The following is a 22435-nucleotide window of genomic DNA, read 5'->3' on the forward strand; positions in this document are numbered from 1 at the left end:
TTACCATTAAGTGTATAAGTCCTGCTAAGATTTGCTTTCCTAAAATGCAGCACCTCGCATTTATCTGAATTAAACTCCATCTGCCACTTCTCAGCCCATTGGCCCATCTGGTCAAGATCCTGTTGTAATCTAATGTAACCCTCTTCGCTGTCCACTACACCTCCAATTTTGGTGCCATCTGCAAACTTGCTAACTGTACATCTTATGCTCTCATCCAAATCATTTCTGTAAATGACAAAAAGTAGAGGACCCATCACCGATCCTTGTGGCTCCACTGGTCACAGGCCTCCAGTCTGAAAAACAGCCCTCCACCACCACCTTCTGCCTTCTACCTTCGAGCCAGTTCTGTATCCAAATGGCTAGTTCTCCCTGTATTCCGAGAGATCTAACCTTGCTAATCAGTCTCCCATGGGGAACCTTGTCGAAGTCCATATAGATCACATCTACTGCTCTGCCCTCATCAATTCTCTTTGTTACTTCCTCTGAAAACTCAATCAAGTTTGTGAGACATGATTTCCCACGCACAAAACCATGTTAACTGTCCCTAATCAGTCCTTGCCTTTCCCAAATACATGTCCATCCTGTCCCTCAGGATTCCCTCCAACAACTTGCCCACCACCGACATCAGGCTCACTGGTCTATAGTTCTCTGGCTTGTCCTTACCACCCTTCTGAAACAGTGGCACCACGTTTGCCAACCTCCAGTCTTCCGGCACCTCACCTGTGACTATTAATGATACACATATTTCAGCAAGAGGCCCAGCAATCAATTCTCTAGCTTTCCATAGAGTTCTCGGATACACCTGATCAGGTCCTGGGGATTTATCCACCTTTACCCATTTCACAAGACAATCAGCACTTCCTCCTCTGTAATATGGACATTTTGCAAGATGTCACCATCTATTTCCCGACAGTCTATATCTTCCATATCCTTTTCCACAGTAAATACTGATGAAAAATACTCATTTAGTATCTCCCCCATTTTCTGTCGCTCCACACAAAGGCCACCTTGCTGAACTTTGAGGAGCCCTATTCTCTCCCTACCTACCCTTTTGTCCTTAATGTATTTGTAAAAACTCTTTAGATTCTCCTTAATTGTATTAATTCTCCTTAATTCTTGCCAATATTTATGTGAGAATCAATATTACAAAAACAGATGGCTACTGTTCATGGGAGCTTGCTGTGTGCAAATTAGTTGCTTTAATTGTTGCAAAATGCTTTGGAGCATTCTGTGATCCTGAAAGATGCTATATAAATGCAAGATTTCCTTTCTATTTTCAATTTGCATGAATTTAATAACTTTTTGAGAAGAAAGAATACTGTTTAAATGCTCTGGATTTGAAGGTCGAGCTACTTTCTGTCCTGAAGCTGTAAAAATTACTTTTCATTGAGGTTCATGATAGTTCTCTGAGTCATTTAATGAAGAAAGATCACTGGACTCAAAATATTAACTCTGTTTTCTCTTCACAGCTCGTGCCAGATCTGCTGAGTTTGTCCAGCAATTTTTGTTTTTGTTTGTGTAAAATTTAATGAACTGTGTAGGATTTGGCTTGTTTCATGGAAGTGATCTTTGTTTCTTTTGTGCAAGTTGGGCAGTAACTTTTCATCTTTTAATTTTAGGTGATAGAATTACACAGCCAATCATGATGAAGATCATTGTCATTGCTCTAAAATATTAACTCTGTTTCTCTCTCCAGAGGTACTGCCAGACCTGCTGAATATTTATAGCATTTTCTGTTTTAAGTTCAAATTTTGTGGCATCTGCAGTATTTTGCTTATGTGTTAATGTGCAGTCAAGTTCTGTCTGCTTCTGAAATTCATGCATGCACATGTAAAACTAACAGGAGATTAAACCCATTGTCTGCTTTATCACCATTCATCAAAGGCTAATGCGACCAACTGTGGTGCCCGCACTGCTAAACAATATCAGCTAACTACCTATAGATTTGCAAATAGTCCTGTAATTGCCCTAATCATACTTTTTTTTTGCATTAGAGTAAACCAAAATGGGTGTCACTGCCATAGATTTTACTTGTCCTCTTCACTGAATTATATTACTTTTATCTTTTTGTTAGTTTATCGACGGGAGGTTGGAAAAGTTAAATTCAGGGAAAGGATTTTCTGATGTTTTCGAAGATGAGATAACTGTGGGAGGCTATAGTGGAGGTAAGGCATGAACTTGTATTGAAATGTACTATTTTTTTGCTAATTATCTCCTTTAGGTAGGATTCTTCCAGATATCGCAATTCTGCTCTTCTCTGTCTTATCCTTAGTTGAGGATAATGTCTGGGCTTTGCATTGATCAGTTTTCCACTAACCAGATCATAATTTTGAACTATATTTTGCTTATTATTTGGGATGCATTTGTTTTAAAAAAGCACAACTGATATTCTTGCACCTAAGAGGTCAATTCTGAATTCTTTGTTCTGTTGCTTTTATCTGAAGAATTGAGTTTTTTTTCCCTGTGTGGGAGAGCTGAAGCCTAATTATGGAAAGACTTGCATTAGAATATGTCCATATAAAACCTTTATTTGAGAGAGGGGGAATAAATTTTAGTCATCTCGCCCATGAGCAAAAACTCTTTAATGAGCATTTTTCTTTAACTTATTGTGGGTATGGGGATGAGAAAGAAATGCCAAAATTCAATTCTAATGTTGAATATCCATGTAGGAAGAGATCAGGAGCAGGAGAAAGCCTGAAAGAGAAAGTCAGTATAAAGAGCAAAGTGTTTTGCCCACTTGAGGTAATTGACCTTGACTAGTGGAAAACAGGTTGTAGAATAATTGAGTAATGAGCCTTCATGCAAAAGTAGCAGAATATGGAAAAATAAACTGGCATCCAAGCTCAAATTAGATGAGGTTTTTTTTATGCACATTTCCCTTTAAATGCTGTGTGCACAATCTGAAATATATTTAAAGGCTATTTTTGCTCTCCTACTTCACCCCATGAAATGTTACTTGAATATCTTTACTTGTAACAAAAGGAGTAACCGTCAAACCTTTGTTAATTATCCACAGGAAATTCAAAATCTTACCAGCAATGGATGCACACAGTCAAGGTGAGTCAATATGCCTATTGATGTAAATCAACAGAGCACACTTATTTCTAGTTACATCGCTATAGTTTGACTGTGCTGAATAATGATGCTTACCCAGAACTGCAATTGTGATTAACTGAAATATTTCTGCAGCAATAATCTTCAAAATGCTATTTGAGGATTTGGCCTAATTGTTCAGAACATTTTATTTTAATCTTTGGGCTCTGAACCATCCTAGGCTTGATAGGGTGAACCTTTATCCTACATTAAGCTTTCCTGATGATTTGACAGGCATACATATTAACATGGATTCATCGCATCAAAAAGTGAAGGTAGTTTAACAGAAGTTATTGGGAAATTTGCAAACTCTACAGATGAATCCATAAGCATTGCTGAAATGAACGGTGAATACCTGAAAAAAGCACAAGTTAGTATTCTGAAATAAGGACATGATTTAAAGAGTAGTCAACTCTTCATATTGTGTAGCATGACATTTCATATGCTGCTGTCAGCAGATTAATTTGTAACATGAACAATTATAAATGGAAACCCTCAATAGGGATGAGACGTTGTGCTCCACTAAGTACATCAGAGGACGTTCTTGACATTGAAACTCAAAGTCTATTACATGAATTATGAATTCAGGATGAAATTTCAATGTTGCAAATTTGTGTTGATAATATTGCCCAAAATTAATGAAATGAAAGAGAGCTGAGATCTCAACTACGAGAATGGTGTTGTCAATGAACATTTCTTATGTGAAATTGCAATGAGTGTTTCCATCTATTACATATTGTAATTGCTTTGAATTTTAAAAGGAGCTTGAGACTCAATGAATGAACTTGTAAATAGTACATAATTTGAAATATCCTTGAGATAAAGTGAGTACAGTCAAACTTTTCATCGAGTAATTGGGAGTCAGGATTTTTAGTCTGGGCAGGCAAACTTTTGGGTGGCCTTAGAATTGCTTCTGTTTGTAGGTTACACTGTTTTGATGTATACATACATATTAAACTTGATCATTTACCCTTGACTGCCCACACTAAATAAATTTCACTGGGGATAAGTCTAATATTTAAATGCTACAGAAGCTGGAATTAGAATTAGAATCCCTACAGTGTGCAAACAAGCCCTTCGGCCCAACAAGCCCACACCGACCCTCCAAAGTGTAACCTACCCAGACCCATTCCCCAGCTCTATTACTCTACATTATCCCTGACTAATGCACCTAACCTACACCCCGCTGAACACTATGGGCAATTTAGATTGGCCAATTCACCTAACCTGCACAGCTTTGGACTGTGGGAAGAAACCGCAGCACCTGGAGGAAACCCATGCAGACATGAGGAGAATGTGCAAATGCCACACACAGTTGCCTGAGCTGGAATTGAACCGGATCCCTGGCACTGTGAGGCAGCAGTACTAACCACTGAGCCACCATGGCCCCCAGATTCTAAAACAAGCACACAGAATGCTGGAGAAACTCAGCAGGTCTGGCCACATCTGCGGAAAGACACACAAAAGTTAACATTTTGAGTCCAGTTTGACACTTCTTCAGAACTTGATTTATATTGGACTCAAAACGGTAAATCTGTTTCTTTCCCCACAGATGCTGCCAGACCTCCTGAGTCTCTCGCACATTGTCTGTGATAAATCTGGTAAATTGGCTGAATCCAATAGCTATGTAAAACCATATTTAGCAACATTAATATAGAAAGACTTGATTCAATGGCTTTCTAAGGAGGTTAAAATAACTTAAAGAACCAGCACAATAATTGAATTGAATTTAATTTAATTTAATTGTAGCAAGGTGCAATTAAAAGCTTTGTCTTGCGAGCAATACAGACAGATCACAGAGTTAAGTAGCATAGATAGTAATTAATAGGTAAACAGTGGCAAAAACAAGAACACAGCTATAGGCGAATGTTAAGAGTTTGTGAGTCCATTTAGTATTCTAACTACAGTCGGGTAGAAACTGTTACAAAACCGGCTGGTGCATGTATTCAGGCTTCTGTACATTCCGAATGGTAGAGGTTGTAGAAAAACCTCGCCAGAGTGGGATGGATCTTTGAGAATGCTGGCGGCCTTTCCTTGACAGTGGGCCTGGTAGATGGATTCTGTAGATGGGAGGTTGGCCTTTGTGATTGTCCAGGCTGAGTTCTCTACTCTCTGTAACCGTCTCCTATCTTGAACGGTACAGTTGTCATAACAGGTAGTGATACATCCAGACAGAATGCTCTTGATGGCGCACCTATAAAGGTTGGCAAGGGTATTCGCTATCATGCCAAATTTCCTCATCTGCTTGAGGAAGAAGAGACGTTGTTGGGCCTTTGCAACCAGTGCGTCCACATGAAGAGTCCAAGAAAGCTTGTTGTGGATGACCACTCCCAGGAGCTTGACATTCTCCACTTGTTCCACCTCTGCGCTGATCAAATGTAGAGGGGCATGAGTAACATCCAGCCGAAAGTCAATATTGAGTTCCTTGGTTTTGCCGGCATTGAGAGCGAGGTTGTTCTCGGTGCACCATTTTTCCAAGTCTTCCACCTCCTATCTGTAGTCTGTTTCGTCGTCATCTGAGATTTGACCAACTATGGTGGTGTCATCAGCGAACTTGTAAATGGCATTAGTCTGGTATTTGGCAGTGTAGTCATGGGTATACAGTGAGTATAGTAGGGGGCTGAATATGCACCCCTGGAGGCTCCAGGGTTGAGTGTTAGTGAGGATGAGGTAAAAACAATAACTGCAGATGCTGGAAACCAGATTCTGGATCAGTGGTGCTGGAAGAGCACAGCAATTTAGGCAGCATCCAACGAGCAGCGAAATCGATGTTTCGGGCAAAAGCCCTTCATCAGGAATAAAAGTTGAAATATTGTCCCCAACCTTCATGAATTGAGGCCTGTGGATCGGGAAACTGAGGATCCAGTTGCAGAGAGTGAGGCTTACTCCAAGATCACCAAGTTCAGTAATCAGTCTCGAGGGGATAGTGATGTTGAAGTCTGAAATGTCATCAATGAGTAAGATTCTTACGTAGCTGTTCTTGGTGTCAAGATGTTCTAGGGAGGAGTGGAGGGCAATTGATATGACATTTGATGTGGATCTGTTGGTCCCATAGACAAATTAGAGTGGGTCAAGAGTAGAGGGGAGGCTAGAGTTGATTAATGTCATGACCAGCCTTTCAAAGCAATACATGACCATCGAAGTTAGGGCCACTGGGCGGTAGTCATTGAGACATGCTGCATGAGGCTTCTTCAGCACAGCAATGATGTTGGCCCTCTTGAAACAGGCAGGGGCACTGGCCTGCTGCAGGGAGAGGTTGAAGATGTCCGAGAAGACCTCCACCAGTTGATCTGCACATGCACTGAGTGCACGACCTGATACTCCGTCTGGTCCCATCGCTTTCCTTGGATTCTGATGCTCTGACCTCTGATGCAGTGACTGTTAGGATAGATTAATCAGGACTTGTCAGAATAGGTGTTACCTCTCTGCCGAAAGTCTGCTCAAAGCGAGCATAGAAGACATTGAGACGATCTGGGAGTAATATGTCATCGTCTACTATCTTGCACTGTCTCTTTTTAGAATCTGTAATGTCATTCAGTCCTTGCCATAGTCGCCAGTTGTCTGTCTGGGTCTCTAGTTTGGATCGGTATTGGTCCTTGGCTGTCTTAATGGCTCTTCGAAAGTTATACTTGGATTCCTTTTATTTGAGTGGGCCTCCTGATCTGAAGGCCTCACTCCTGGTTTTTAGCTGGTTCTGTATATCCTGATTCATCCAGGGTTTCCTGTTAGGGAACACCCAGATTGACTTCCTCAGTATGCAGTCCTCCACACAGTTGCTGATAAAGTCTGTGAAAGTGGTGGCGTACTCATCCAAGGTGCCTGTGGACTGTTTGAACATGGCCCAATCAGCTGATTCCAGACAGCACCGGAGATGATCCTCTGCCTCCTCCGACCAGCACTGGACCTGTATCCGCGAGGGGGTCTCCTGCTTGAGCTTTTGCCTGTAAGCTGGGAGAAGAAACTTGGCATTGTGATCTGAATTCCTGAAATGAGGGCGGGGGATGGAGTGGTAGGCATCTTTCACAGTGGTGTAGCAGTGGTCTAAAATGCTCGGGCCCCTAGTGGGGCAGATAATGTTATGGTGATACTTGGGCAACACCTTCTTTAGATTGGCTTGATTGAAGTTGCCAGTTGCAATAAACAGGGCCTCGGGCTGTTCCGTCCCCAGGGTATTAATGGTGGAGTACAGCACAATAATCGATTAAATTCATAGAAACAAAGCAAAAACTTAAATTTCCATAAAACAAAGTGAGAGCATTTGAAGAAATTAGGGAAGATCAACTTGCATTAGAACAACAACATGTTGCTGGAGAAACTCAGCAGGTCTGGCAGTATCTGTGGAGAGAAAGCAGAGTTAACATTTCAAAATCAGTGATCCTCCTTCTGAATGCAAGGACCATGAGACTCAAAACATCAACTCGGCTTTTTTATCCCACAGATGTTGCGGGATCTGCTGAGTTTCTCAAACAATTTCTCTTTTAGTTTCATGTTTCCAACATCCACAGTTCTTTGTTTTATTTTTGTGTTTGAGCTGTACCTTTTATTTTCCAGACTCTTTCACAATGTGTCGCAGTCAGTTGGTTATATTTAGAAGAGTGTTTGCATTTGTAGGCACACCCAGGTTTCATAGCTCTGCTAAAGGATCAGTCACTCTGTTCTGATTAATTTGATTAAGGAACTGTTGGGCAGGAGATCATGAGATCTTTTTATTTTTCCGAGAAAGAGTAATTGAATTGTTTCCGGACCTTCTGAACATTTCGGTGGTTATCTCTTTGGTTATCTATCTGATCTAAAACATGCAATGCACTGCCTGCTCAATGCAGCACTGAATTTTCAGTCTAGATTATGTACCCAACTTGAATTAAGACTGCAACTTCAAACATAACTTGGACAAAAGAGCTAGCATTGAAGGAAAAATATGAGAAAGCTATGAAAATGACTGTATAATCAATAACTACATTAATAATAGAAGGAAACTGAAGGAACAGGTACAAACAGTACATTCATTGAAGAAATAAAAACTATATAGAATTGATCCTTTGTCGGGCACTTTACAGAGGTGTTTTACAACCAGGTGAGGAAGGATGAACTAGCTTTTCACCTTTCCCACTCTTAGTCACAAGCAAGGTTTATGTTCTTTTCTGAATGTGGCTCGACCTTTCCACAATTAAACTGTCATTAACTGTTTTCGCCATAAACAATGAGGTTTTCTTTTGTGAGAGAGTGGGGAAGTTTAATCTTGAGAAACGTCATAATGACTTAAAATGTTAGCTTGCTCTCTCTACAGATGCTGTGTGACCTGCTGTGATCTCCAGCATTTGTTGTTTTCAGTACAGTTTCCAGCATCTGCAGTTATTCGTTCCTGCACACGATCGGATGTTTGGCTCCTGTGGATTCGTGCGCTCTCTCACCCGTCACACACACACACACACACGCACACGCACGCACACACACACCCCTCCTGTGAGACGTAACGAATGAATGTGGAGAGTGTGCCGCTTGTAAAGCGCAGCAGGCCAGGCAGCATCTGAGGAGCGGGAGAATCGATATATGGGGCCAGAGCCCGGATCGGTTTAGCTCAATTGGCTCAGTCGTTGATTTTCAGAGTAGTGTGATGCCAACAGCATGGGCTCAATTCTGATCGCCAGTCTGAGGTTACTAATAAGAGAGCAGCGCCTCTGCTCTGGTATGAATATGGCCACACGACGATTAGCCTGAGACCACAGTTTGTTAGTTGTTATCTTGAATCATCAGCATTCATAAATATTGTAGTTACCCTTTGAATTTCTCAGTATCCTGATCAAGAAGGGAGTGAGGGGCAGTCTTCTCAGGTCTGGTGACAAAGGTCGTCAAGTCGTGTCCTAGGGATTAGGTATTGGGTCCAGTTCAGCAGATGAGGAAGGGAGCACAGTCAAGTCAAGGTCTAGGGGTAGTGCAGTTGAAGGTGTGTAAGGTACGTATGAGAACGGTTGAATAGTTACTGAAGAGTCAAACTAGATATGTCATTGCCTAACTTTTTTGAGTAAATAATTTGCTGTGAAGTCTCCAATTTGAATGGAGATTCTGAGGCTTCCAGGAGTAGAAGAATTGCTCGATGGAAAATTCTGTTTTCAAAGAAATTTCTTTGGAGTGTGCTTTGATGAGAATTCCACAGAGTCCTGATGTGCACCTCCCAATAACGTTCACAGGATGACTGTCTGGTCAGCAGAAAATCCTCTGTTTTTAGGGTTTTTTTTAAGACTGTATGTAAAGCTTCATATCCAACTTGTACATATTCTCCAAAAGGTACAAATCAGAAGAGGAAGTGAGGGTGTTTTCATGCCTCTCCACATTGGCTTGCTAGCTCGCTTCATTGCCCTTGGGAGAAATGGTCATTTTTAGCGAAGGTTGTCTCTTGTTTAACCTCTGTTAGCCTCATGGGACTTGGCCAATCTATATTGTCAGGTGAAAACTGTGGCCATTTAAAGTAAGTATTTATAGTTCCTTTTTAAAAATGATTTTAGCCCTTGAAATTCCCAGTTGTTAAGTCAGAAGACAGAGTTTTTTAAAAAAATCACTTGTCCATATTTTATATCATCACAACAGAAGGCATAGGTGCATCAACAAAATTAAGTTTAATGATTGCATAAGTACCAGACTAAGTTTCCAGATGCAAAGCATTAACCAAAACAGTTAAATTAAGCCAGATTTTCTTTCCTTTCCAGAAAGGTGGAGCTTTGATAAATACAGTGATGACGAAAGCCAATCCTGCCATGAAGACAGCATACAAATTTGTAAGTCCCTAACCTGGATGCCAACATGTTCAACGAGGTGCTGCAGTACTATAGATAGACTGTGAGAATGCAAATAATGTATTCAATAAGTAGGAATAGATTAATGTTTTGCTCAGGGTTATGCTTGTGTTTTGTTGATGTATCTGGTTTAAAATTAAACTCTGAGTTCCTTAAGGACAATCTGTGATCACTTTTATTAATTGTAAATCTTTAGTTGAGACCAATGTTGAAATCTCTGGAGGTGGCACGGTGGCTCAGTGGTTAGCACTGCTGCCTCACAGCGCCAGGGACCCAGGTTTGATTCCAGCCTTGAGCAACTGTCTGTGTGGAGTTTGCACATTCTCTCCATGTCTACGTGGGTTTCCTCCGGTTGCTCCTGTTTCCTCCCACAGTCCAAAGATGTGCAGGTTAGGTGAATTGGCCATGCTAAATTGCCCATAGTGTTAGGTCTGGTTGGATTACTCTTCGGAGGGTCGGTGTGGACTTGTTGGGCCAAAGGGCCTGTTTCCACAATGTAGGGAATCTAATCATTAAGGCTGCAACCGGACCTTTCTTCATAATACTACGTGCATATGTTTTTATCCCTGGAATTGGGAATTTATTTTTGGTGTGATGAGAGAAGAAAACTGGGGAAATCGTTGGCTGCAATCTCTTCCATGGCTTTGCGAAAGAGAAAATATTTGAAAAATAATTGCTCCATATTGCCTCCTATCATTCATTTGAAAGTTAGCACTTCTTTGATAATTTACGACAATCATGATTCACAAAGTGAAATTACTTTTACATTTTGGAAAATCACTTGTGTAATTTTGTGTAGTAATCTTATAAAATCTTCCATCAGCAATCAAGCAACATTTTAGAACATATTTGTTTATTTATTCCCTCACATTAAAAGATAATCCTTAATATATTTAAGAGTAGTAGGCTGGTACAATGTTATTATTAGAACAGGAAATTTTTTTTAGCATATTAAAGCATTTTGATTGATAGTATCTCATCCACCATTTAAGTAACCTGATCTTAACTGAAAGTTAAAATGCAGAACCATTTGCTAATCTCATTCATGTACATTAGTCAGTTTCTTTGCCTTTAAACATAAAAAATAAATTTAATTCAAAAGCTAGTCGCGAGTGCCCTTCTCTCAAAATAAATCTAATTGAAGAGCCTTCTTGAAGGACCTCAAGTGGAAGGCTGACATACTGATAAATTTGATCTAAGCAGAGGAAGCTTTCATCACAAAAGATTGCAAGCACTCAGTTTGTGAGGGACATAATTTACAACTGAAATTCCGCAGTCTTTTGCACTGGTTTGGCCAAATTGCCCCTGGAAAATCAAGAGCCGAGCTGAAACACGATCTCAATTTGTTGCACAATGGTAACTGACATCAGTGACTGTAGGGATAGCTGCCTTTCTAGCATTAAGGGTGAAGGGTAATTCAAAAGTTCATCTGTTATATCTGAAAATTGACAGAAAATGCAAACTGGGAACAGAACAGGATCCAATATGTAATCATTACCACATCAATAGCATTGTTTGCAAATATTTCAGCAATAGTTTCGCAGATAATGTTCAGCCATCTATTGCCACCCGTATAAATGTTGCAATAAGTATTCACTGGTATTTGAGAGAATGTGTTTTTGTAAACTCTGTAATGTGCACAAATTAGATTAGACTATTCATTTTTGAGTTTATATTGCTAGTTGTAAGATCAGAATTGTCATTAACACCTGATGACATAGTACACTGTCCCAAAGGGGCTTTGCAGCTGAGTAATTGTATGAGGTTTACCTGTAGAATGAGTTACGTGACTACTTCCCTATTTGGGCCTGGTGTGGACTGGAGGCCAGGTGCACTTCACATGGAGTTGAAATATGCATGAATCATGCAAAGCTGTTTGTCCTGCTGAGTGATGTTGACTCAAGGCCAGGAGCAGGCTGTTTGGCCTTCTCCTCATGGAGAAGTGCACAGTGTCTTTAAGACTGAAGAGCTATCACAGACAAACCTCATGTACTAAAAGAGAAACTTGCTCAAGATTGCTTCTTCTGCACCTACCTGTCTGATTTCAAATTAACTTTGGATAGTGCTGCTGTCCCTTTTATTGAGAATTTACTTCAAAGACACATTCCAGAATAGACTGGCTTCTGGTTTCATGAAGTGCTGTTTGTTGTTGGGTACTAAAAGAAGGAAACCATGCAATAGGCAGGAGGTTGCTCAATTAAGTTTTTCTTTCAAGAAATGTTTCTAACTTGGTGAGTTGCCATTATAAAGCATTTTGGTATTGAAAATTTAATACCTAAGAAAAAAATTGAAGATAAACATAATTTTTCATTGACATCTAAGAGTCACTTGTCGGCTACTTTCATTGTTACACATCAAAAGGGACAAAGGTGCTTTAGTGAAGGCAATCAAAGCAGATGGATAATAGCTGAAAGTTAAAAATATTTAATTTTAAATTATCAATCCAAGAGTAAAGGTTTGGTTTTATTATTTAATAAATGCATACATATGGAAACTTAATCATCATTTTCTACTTTGTGTCTCTCATGAATTGGCTGGCTCAGCCAAATAATTATGAAGGGTGCCATCACGGTGAGACAAACTGTTTCTAGTAGTAACTTTAAAGAAAACCTCTTATGACTGTTCAGATTTCATTTTGAGAAACTTGTATCACATTTAATGGGAAGGCTGTATCAAACCATTTTTTTTCTTCAAGGCTAAGAACCAAGCTAAGATGGGGATCAAAGAAGTGAAGAGCATGTTAAAACAGAAGGTACATAACATTTCTGACTTCAGTGACATTGTCGTCTTTGAAATATCTAAAATGGGGAAGTTACAAGAGACATTGTCTCTTAATGATTTGTGAAATTTGCTTCATTCTTTGTTCAATAACATACATTTTTCATAACTGACCCTCAGGCTATCTTGATCTGTTATTGTTTTATGCTGAGGTTGAATGAACCCTTTTTTTTTGTTTGCATATTTTATTACAGAAATATTGATGTCCTAAATATTGCTTGGAACAAAATGTGTGTTTTGATCAAATCAATTGTTTTGATATCACAGTTAAATGTCAAATTGGGACTGAAATCAATTTGACTTGCACGCAAAATTTGTACGAAACGAGCAGCAGACTAAAAATGTAAAAACATCTGCTATTGGCAACAAAAATCATTATTCCTACAGTCTGATCTTATATCTCTAAACTGATATTCAAGTTTATATTGGAGAAAGCTCTTTCTTATTGGGGGCTGGATGCAAATACTGAAAATGGTAATTAGTTTACAAGTATTTGCTTGCTTCAAATCAAAGAATGAAGTTGAACTGCTACTGAGTAATTTTAATATCTGTGTAGGAATCAACTGAAGAAGAAGACTTGCATCATAACGAAAGTCTATCTCCAAACCTGCAAAGACGATCAAACTCTGATCTATTACAGAACCGTCTTCCAGCCACTAAACGCAAACGGGTAAGAAAAGGAGTGGTATTGATTGTTCGTTTCTATTTATATTCACACTCCAACACCAGTTGCCTGTACTTTGTTTTTAATCTGTTTAGTTTTGAAAACCTTTGCGAATTAGTTCTCATGGAATTCATTCTTATTTATACTGAATGTTGCATTATTGGCAGTGCTATGCCTTGCACATAATCTGTCTCTCAAATCAGCATGCGACTGACATCCAACCTCGTAAATAATTTATAATACGAAAAAAAAATTGAGTTTGCGGCATTAGATTAGGTGAACCACAACTTTTGGCCAGATTTGCCTCATGTTAAACTTTGGCTGTTAAATTTTAAAGTAGACTTCTGATTTCTCAAGGAATTTAGGGTTTTAGGGAGTGGAGTAGGATCAGCTATGACAGTGCTGAGTGGTGGGCAGGCTTGAGCAGCTGTAGGACCTACTTGTTATATTTTTTTATACATCAGTTGGGACCTGTGTGAACAGAGCAAGTATCTGTATATCTCACGAGGCATTGAGATTGAAGAATATTATTGAGTGGGAAACAGTGTGAGCCAGCAAGTGTCTGTTCGACCCATCAATGCAACAACAAGGCACAGGTATTGAAATAAAGCAAGACAATAAAATATGGGATTAAGAGAGAAAAAAGTCAAAATTATTTATCTTTTACTTTTCATAATGTCCAGCAATAATTACATTTCAAAAGACAAGGATTTGTGCTTATGAAAGATAATATTTAGGGGTTGAAATGTTGTTTGGCAGTAAATAGTACTTGCTACGTTATTGAACATTGCACTTACACTGGAATAGACAAGCCACAACTATTTCTGCTGAACTTAGTCCTATCTATCAGCTAAGTATGTCAACTTCACAACATTCAAAATATTTGAAGAAAGAGCCAACTGGATTCCTTTCTCATGGAACTTTTAGATGCAACCCCATGTCGCCATAACAATCTCCAGATTTCCATTTTTAACTCTGCCTGTGTGGTCAGCAGAAGTTATGATTTAATTTCACTGCAAATGATGGTGAACGCTTTTCACCGCATCATGAGTTCTGCAGCACCATATGGCCTAGATTTTGTTCACTTGAAAAGAGACTTGTGGCTACAGGAAAATAAGCCGTAACACTTTATTAGAAGCTCACTTTATTAGAAGCTCACTTTATACCATCAGTTTTGTACTTTGAATTTTTGACAGTGTTTGCTGTAGCTGATTCCCTCATTTTGACAACAGATAGGTAAATGTAGCTTTAAGTTCCTCTGAGTCCGACATTCGAATAAAGAAGTTGAATTCAGCAGCATAAATGCTGGAATAGAATCATCATGACTAACCTGTTTGTTTTCATTATTTTGTTTGAGTACAGTATGCTGACACAAAGTGTCAGTACTCTAAACTTGTGCTGTTATTTCAGACGCCCTTATTTAACTGATAGGCTGACACAATTGTGATTGAGTTGGGAAGTCCTAAGCAAGTCCTGCGCTAGGGTTCATGTGGCTCAATCTATGCTGGTATGACTTAATAGCAAAACATTGTTTGGAAGTCATCTAAGATATTAAATGAACCTCAGTATACCTCCTCTTCCACTCCCTTCCTGCGAGTTGGGTCTTTTGATTACATTGTCATATTTGAATGTAATTTTAGGCATTTCTGTTAAAACAGGACTAATGCTTCATTTTTCTCATGATCCATTTTATAATGCATTCAGCTGTTGGAAATTTAAATTATTGGTCAGGAATCATGTATGTGACGTTTTGAAGTTCCAGCAAGTTAGATTGGGAATACTTAGATCTATTATTGCCACATAGTTTACAGGAAGCTTAATGTCCATGTAACTATGGGTGATAGGTTTGCTTGTATGTGTGTGGGAGATGGTCAAAGCAGTACGTTTTATCTGTGATTGCCAGAAAATATTACTGGGCACAAGTAAACAGATGGTAAGCATCACTGTTTACAAACATTAAACAAGATTTCCATCTTTAAAATTTCAAGCTCGCTTCCAGATTCATGTCCCTCTCAACTGCTTTGAGCAGTGTTGCTGTTGTGTAGAAATGTATCTTATTCCATGGTCTTGTTCCACTCTCCTGTGAGCATCATCATTTCTTGTTTGTGCAGTGCTTTTGGGAAGAGATGATGTAATGATCATTCATATGTTCATTGTGGCCAAGCTGCAAGAGGTTTTCCAGAATCCTGATTCATAAAAACAGAATGCACAATAACCACAGGGCTCCAGGATGTGTTGAGAAAGTGTGACGTGTTTGCTGTGAGGTCTTCTTTACCAAAGTTAGTTCTATGAATGAGTACCAATAGCAGCTGCACAAGTAACCAAATAGTTTCCTCCATCAGATAAGAAGGAATAGAGTAAAGGATTTTCCTTTATGCAAAGACTTTAAGTGTGGTTAAAGGCCTCTTTAACTTAAAGTTTAAGTAAATTTTAGTAACAATGTCTCTCCACAATGCCCATATTCTTTGTGAATGTGAATATTGACGGTTCTGATTTTGAAAGGCGTACCTTTAAATTACATCATTTAAAATAAAAATTTATTGTGATGTAAGCATCATTGGCAATTCCAACAATTATTGCCCATTCCTAATTGCCTTTACAATGGTGGTAGTGAACATACTCCTTAATCATTCCATTCCATGTGGTATAGTTACAGTGATCATAGGGAGGGAGGTTGAGAATTTTGAATAGATGACAGTGAAGGAGAGACAATATGGCTCAAGGACAGATTCAGTAAAATGGACAAACTGTGACAGAAGAGCAGGCATTTTCTTTAATAACAAAGTTAAACTGTTCAGGCAGATTTTCTCTGACTGACCATGTATCTGGCTAACATTTCTTTAACAACATCACTGTTGTCTTTGCTGAGAAATAAATTAACATTTCAATGCTTCCTTTTTAAAGTTTCATTCTAAGCATTGTGGCTGGTAAGTAATATTTATTAAATAATTTTATCACTATATAAGGCTCAATTATATTTCACACAAATTTGCCACGAAATGAGCCAAAATTTAAAAATTGCAGGGATAGATGACATTTGCCTGTTCAATATGTTTGATGAAGTCACTATCTCTGTTCTTCCAACCGAGCCATAAACCCACTTTTATTTTGAATTGGTATTTGTATTAAAATAGAAAGAGGCAATTGATGCAAAAACATTGATCATTAATGTAATGGAACACGGTTCTCAGTCATTTCTAGACTCCTGTTTCACAATGGCTCTGAAAGTTTGAAAAGGATCAAAATTGGATAGTTCCTTGTGATGTAGACCCTTTGAATTCCATTGGAATCAAGATTAATTTTATTTGTACACTGGCTATTTTGGTGTTTAGGCATTTCCATGGAAATTATTTTCTGGATTTGAAAATAAATGGTGTAACTTCACCCAGTTAACCATGTGGGGTTGCCAAAAAAAAAATCAAAATAAATATTCTTCACAAATAAATTGTAATAGTTTTGTCATAGTACCGAAATACAATTTATAGTAAAACAAGAATATGTTTTTCATACGGTCTGACACCAGTCTGCAGAAAATGTCTATTTCTAGATGAAGAAATATGAGTTGTTTCTAATTATGGGTTATTTGCCAAAAACTTTGTGGTCTATTTTGGCAACAAAAATGACTGACATTTTATGCTTAAATGGTTCATCATAGACTGTTCTGTTGTGTTGCATGTTAGATCTCATTGATCAGTGGAATTTTTAAATAAATTGTCTGTCACTTTGTAACTGGGGAAAATGTCAACTGATTTATTTCAGGCTGTAGATTCGGAGAAATATTTGGCTGTCTGTTAAGTTTTATTATTGCTTTACAAAAGAATACAACTGCTTTTCAAAAGTACAGAAATTAAAATGAATTCTGCCTGCTATCTCTTTTAACATAGCCAGTCTTGCATAACATTTTAATTATCTGCCAAAAAATTGTTGGTTTTGTTCGTTCAGCTCACATTCTTAATGGACTCCCTGTGTCATCCTTGGTGACAGTTGCCATGAGTTTTCTGACACTTCAAATGTAGACCATACTTGAGGTCTGTTTGAACAATTCTTGATAGTTATTAAAGGAATATATTTACTAATTGTGCAGTGGCATCTCTCAGAAATATTGCTTTTCAAAAACAAATCTCAACTTCCTTCTTCATTTTTTAGCATAAAAACAGCTCTTAGAATTCCCTAATGGTTGTCTGGAATGAGAGATTTTGCAGAGTTTCCCAAGTTTGAAGAGGCTGACAGCAGTGAGGCGTGAATACCTGATATTCAGTGCCTATCCCAATGTCACAATGACCCTGCTTCTATACCATTCACCTGTATCAACTAAACTTTCTCTATGTTGCAGATGAATTCCTAGAAGCTTTTTTCTAAATAGTTCATTAAATTAACATTTACCGTTTATAATCTTGTTCTCACTTAGCATTTCATCGTCTTATCCTTTTTTTTGTGCAATTGCTTCATTTTCTACGAAAGTAATGGACTTTTGAACAGTCAACAAAATCATAAGTTTCTTCAGTTGCAAAAACCTAGAGATGATTTTTTTTTCCAAAATCCCAGTCTTCTGGTTCCACATACTACTTTGGGAAGCTGGTCATGGCTGAGTTACTTTACAGAGATGGCACCATGAGGCAGGCAGTGGAACATTTTATTGTTGTGACGTCTTTGTTTTAGTGAAGGTAGCTTGCTTGGATGTGGTAAAGTAAATGATGGAGAGCAATCTTTGGTGAGGAACACTCTAATATCTGTGTCTTGATGTGAATTGTCATGTTAAAGGAAGTTCTTTGCTCTGTCATACATTTGTTTTCCTCCTGAGTGGAGCTAACATTTACCCCTCAGCAGTGTAGACCAGAACATAGTTGTAATATCTGATAAAAGCTTTGTGGAAATGCAGTCCTTTACATTAGCAATATTCCCTGTCTTACCAATGTGCAAGTTGTTTTGTGAAATTCCAGTTCATGCCGTGAAATGCAGCTGTGCAACAAATAGCGAGGATTTTTAAAAACATCTGTAATCAAGTTTGAAGTCAAGATGAGATTTCATGGAAGTCTGTTACTCATGAACTGACGTGCAGCAAAAGCCTTTCTCTGCATAACTGAATTATGCCATCTTGTGGTCAAATGCTTTGTTGTCCACATGACTACCAAACGAAACCCATTGATGAGTTTGTTTTATAAATAACAGAAAACATTATGTCTGCAGTTCATGACAATAATTGGCCGGGTCACAATTCCCAGCAATGGGTGTACGGTTTTGGTCTCCTTACTTGAGAAAACATGTACTGGCACTGGAGGGGGTGCAGAGGAGGTTCACTGGATTGATTCTGGAATTGAGAACATTGGCTTATGAGAGATTGAGTAGACTGGGTCTATACTCGTTGAGATTTAGAAGAATGGAGGGCGGTGAGGGATCTGATAGAAACATTCAAAATTATGAAGGGAATAGATAAGATAGAAGCAAGGAGGTTGTTTCCAATCATGGCTGAATTTAGGACTAGAGGGTGTAGCCTCAAAATAAGAGGGAGCAGATTTAGGACCAAGTTAAGGAGCAATTTCACCCCGCCTGAAGGATTGTGAATCTGTGAAATTCCCAGTACAATGAAGCAGAAAAGGCTGCCTTGTTGAATGTTTTTAAGGCAAAGATAGATTTTTGAAGAGTGAAGAAATTGAGAGTTATGGTGGGCGGGTGGGTAAGTGGAGCTGAGTCCATGAAAAGATCAGCCATGAACTTATTGAATGTCAGAGAAGGCTCGATGGGCCAAATGGCCCACTCCTGCTTTTATTTCTTATGTTCATTTGTTATGTTACCAGGACTGGCGGGTTTGAGTTATAAGGAGAGGCTGGTTAGATTGGGACTATTTTCCCTGGAAGTAGGAGGTTGCAGGTGACCTTATGGAGGCTCATAAAATCATGAGGGACATAGATAAGCTGAAGAGCAATGACCTTTTTCCTGGGTGGGAGAGTTCAAAACTAGAGGGAATATTTTTAAGGGGGGAGGTGAAAGATTTAAAAGAAACCTGAAGGGGCAACATGTTCACACAGAGGATAGTTTGTATCTGGAGTGAACTGCTAGAGGAAGTGGTAGATGCAAGTGCAGTTACAACATTTCAAAGACATTTAGACAGATACACGAAAGGTTTATGGGCCATATGCAAGCAAATAGAACAAGTTTAGTTTGGGAAACTGTGTCATTGACAAGTTGGACTAGAGGATTTATGACTTTGTAATTCTGAGTATTAACTCGAGTGATTATATAGAAAAATGTAGTAATTGGAAACGTGTAATGAAGTTATGCTGCTGTTTATTTTTGTCATTCTGGTTTCTTGTGGTTTTAGTTGCATTTGACAAGGTAGTTGAGACATAATGTAAGAGTTGCATTATAGTTTGGTTCCAACATTTCCCTCAGAGCATAACATGCAAGGCTCCTCACTGGAAAGGCATCCGTCACAGCTTGAGATCCAAGTTGTTGTGTCTAATACAAGTGAGATGCAAAGCCGTTTAAAAAATGCTGTGTCAATCCATTGGAACTCCTGACAAATTTGAAAACTTCAGGGCCAATTTATTATTTTAGAAGGTAATGCATTGCTAGCCACATCATCAAATTATAAAATATTAATGTTGATAATAACTATGGAGATAAGTAATATTCAGTAAACACAGTCAGAAATGTGAATGTGCCAGATTAGTCAGTATCAGGAGAACAGTAGGTTAAATTGACAAATGGACCACTTCTTCATTCTCCTTAAATTAACAGTTAGCAATAGGCAAAGGAGCTGCTGTCCCTCTTTAAGTCTGCACTGTCTTCCAACAATCCCTTCTCTGAAGTCCTGCCCCCACACTACAACTTGGCTTCCTCATGGTGGATGTATCCCATGACTAAAATAAACAAAAGTGCTTAAAATGTATTCCAGTTTCTGATTTACTGCTGTATTATTTGTGAGATCTCCTCAAAGCCAAGAACTATAATAGTTCCAGTATCTTGTGATATTGTTCACTTGAATGCTTGCTGCAGAGGATGCATTTCCCAATGGAAAAGTTGTTCTGTGTGAATAAACACAATTTAGTGTTCTACTGTGTTTTAGGAGCTAATAAATTGTGGTGTTTGCATTACAATACGTGGTTCATTGCTGCAAGTGTTGGTTTTCACTCTCATAGTATAAGCTGATTTTGAATTCAGCCATGCAGTTGAACAATGCTACTTTTTGTTGGCATCCTTTGTCAGGACACAGACAAATCTTTTGTTCGGGTAATGACTTTTTTTGAAGGAACATTTATTCATCTGCAATTCTGAAATAATATTTCCTTATACGTTATTTATTTTATAGATATATGCATGCTCATGTTTTCAAAAATCTAATTAGCTTGGTCCACATAACTGTGACTCCCAATTTAAATGTGTATAGTAAAATTTAGAACAAATTATTTTGTGAAACTGCATTTTATCTTAATTTACTAATTGAAGTCATATGTCAGTTTGAACCAAACACTATGATACTGTTTGAAGGGAAAATGTGGCAAATCACAAAAATACCAAGTAGTTTTTAATATTTATATTTGGCTGTCTGTGGCATAACTATGTTTGTCATGGTTTGTAGGAAGGTGAAATTAAAACTATTGGAATTTGTTGGGTAGATAGCCAGGGACCATAGTGCACATGGGAGATCTAACACTAAAAGGTCACAAAAAGTACTATGATGTCAGTAGTTTAATAAAGAAATCATTTCAAACTAGCTCTCACTGACTTAATGTTATGGTGTAACATTTTCCCGTGTGCTGCACTCTGATTTAGCTCATTTTGTTGATAGATGTTTTTGTGTCTCACATTATTTGTTGACATAGCATAGCTCTGTCTTTGCACTTTGCTGGTTCAGCAACACTACCGTCATGTGTCAATGCAAATTTCATGGAAGTGTTATGTTTTGGTAAGTGCAAGGCGTTTTTATATATTAGAAGTCAATTGCGCTAGCCACTTCAAGAAAAGCAAAGCTTTACTATAATCCTGTGGCATAACTCAAAATTTAAACTGTCTGATTTGCTTCACCTATTTAACTTGTAGGTCAGATAAATAATTTTCAGTTTAAAATCCTTGCAAAATCCTTGAGGTGTTAAGTTTTAATCTGAGACCATGGTTGGTTAGTGATGTCCTGGTTCAAGAGCATCCATGAATATTGCAGCAATGAGTTCTCAATGTTTGATTGTTTCTTCAATTCAGTTTATCACCATGTTTAGTCCTTCCTGAGATGGCAGATAAGAACATTTACCAGTTGCAGTCACAAATCCATTTCCTTTACTCTGCCAGAAGAAGCTCCCTGAAATACAGCTAGTTTGTGTTTTCCAATATCTGAGTTCCTTGTTTTCAAGCTGTATTATAAAATGGCTTTCATCTCCAATGTGTGAAACTTGTCAGAGAGGTGTAAATCAAAATAGGAGAGAGATTTCTTCATGACTGATTATTTAAGTCTCTTTTCATAAAGATGTTCAATTCAGTTCAAACTTGTTCAGTTATGGTTTCATAAGGCAAAGCTCAACCTGTGTTCAGATAATTACTGTGGACATTTTAAAATCGGTGTTTTTTCTTTTGTGAAACCATTTTAGCCCGCAGAAGTCTCAAATATTAAAATTAAATGATGGAAGCCAAGAACTGCTAGTCTATGTTTTATTGCATTCTGATGTTCCTCACAGGGCAATAGAACAAAATAACCACATTTCAAGAAACAGTGGCAGATATGAGTACTAGAATAGCATTTCTTATTTTCAAAAAATGTGGATCCAGAATGTAAATTTAATGGGTTTTGGAATAATCTGCATATTTTACCCTCTGAAAGGTTTGCAGTTCTCAAAGGTTCACAGCAGGAAAATAAACCTCACAAGAACTGTTATGCAAAGACTGAAGTCTACTCCCACTCAGAAGACCATCAAGATCTTTTATCTGACAGCATTACTTAAGTTGCTTTGAAATTTAATGAAATGTCAAAATTTTGCCACATTTGTATTCAAAAGCAATACTGAAAGGTGAAAAGTTGATAATGTGAGAATTGTTTCATTGTACCAGTCTAAAAACTTCAAAGCTACATAATTCTTTGGCTTGACTTTTCCTCTTCCATTTTATATAACACAAAGAGCCA

At 38.2% G+C, this 22435-nt stretch overlaps 1 protein-coding gene across 2 annotated transcripts in view; it reads left to right on the plus strand.

The window, feature by feature from the left end:
* The window catches only part of dennd1b (DENN/MADD domain containing 1B), a 299799-nt gene that overhangs the window by 248614 nt on the left and 28750 nt on the right, over positions 1-22435 (plus strand). For both annotated transcript variants that reach the window (XM_043699790.1, XM_043699791.1), the window contains 5 exons: positions 2075-2165; positions 3017-3057; positions 9798-9866; positions 12580-12636; positions 13219-13332. In XM_043699790.1, coding sequence (XP_043555725.1) covers positions 2075-2165; positions 3017-3057; positions 9798-9866; positions 12580-12636; positions 13219-13332 — 372 coding nt within the window. The remainder of the gene's footprint in view (positions 1-2074; positions 2166-3016; positions 3058-9797; positions 9867-12579; positions 12637-13218; positions 13333-22435) is intronic.

This window comes from Chiloscyllium plagiosum, chromosome 11, assembly GCF_004010195.1.
Source record: "Chiloscyllium plagiosum isolate BGI_BamShark_2017 chromosome 11, ASM401019v2, whole genome shotgun sequence".
Lineage (NCBI taxonomy): Eukaryota > Metazoa > Chordata > Chondrichthyes > Orectolobiformes > Hemiscylliidae > Chiloscyllium > Chiloscyllium plagiosum.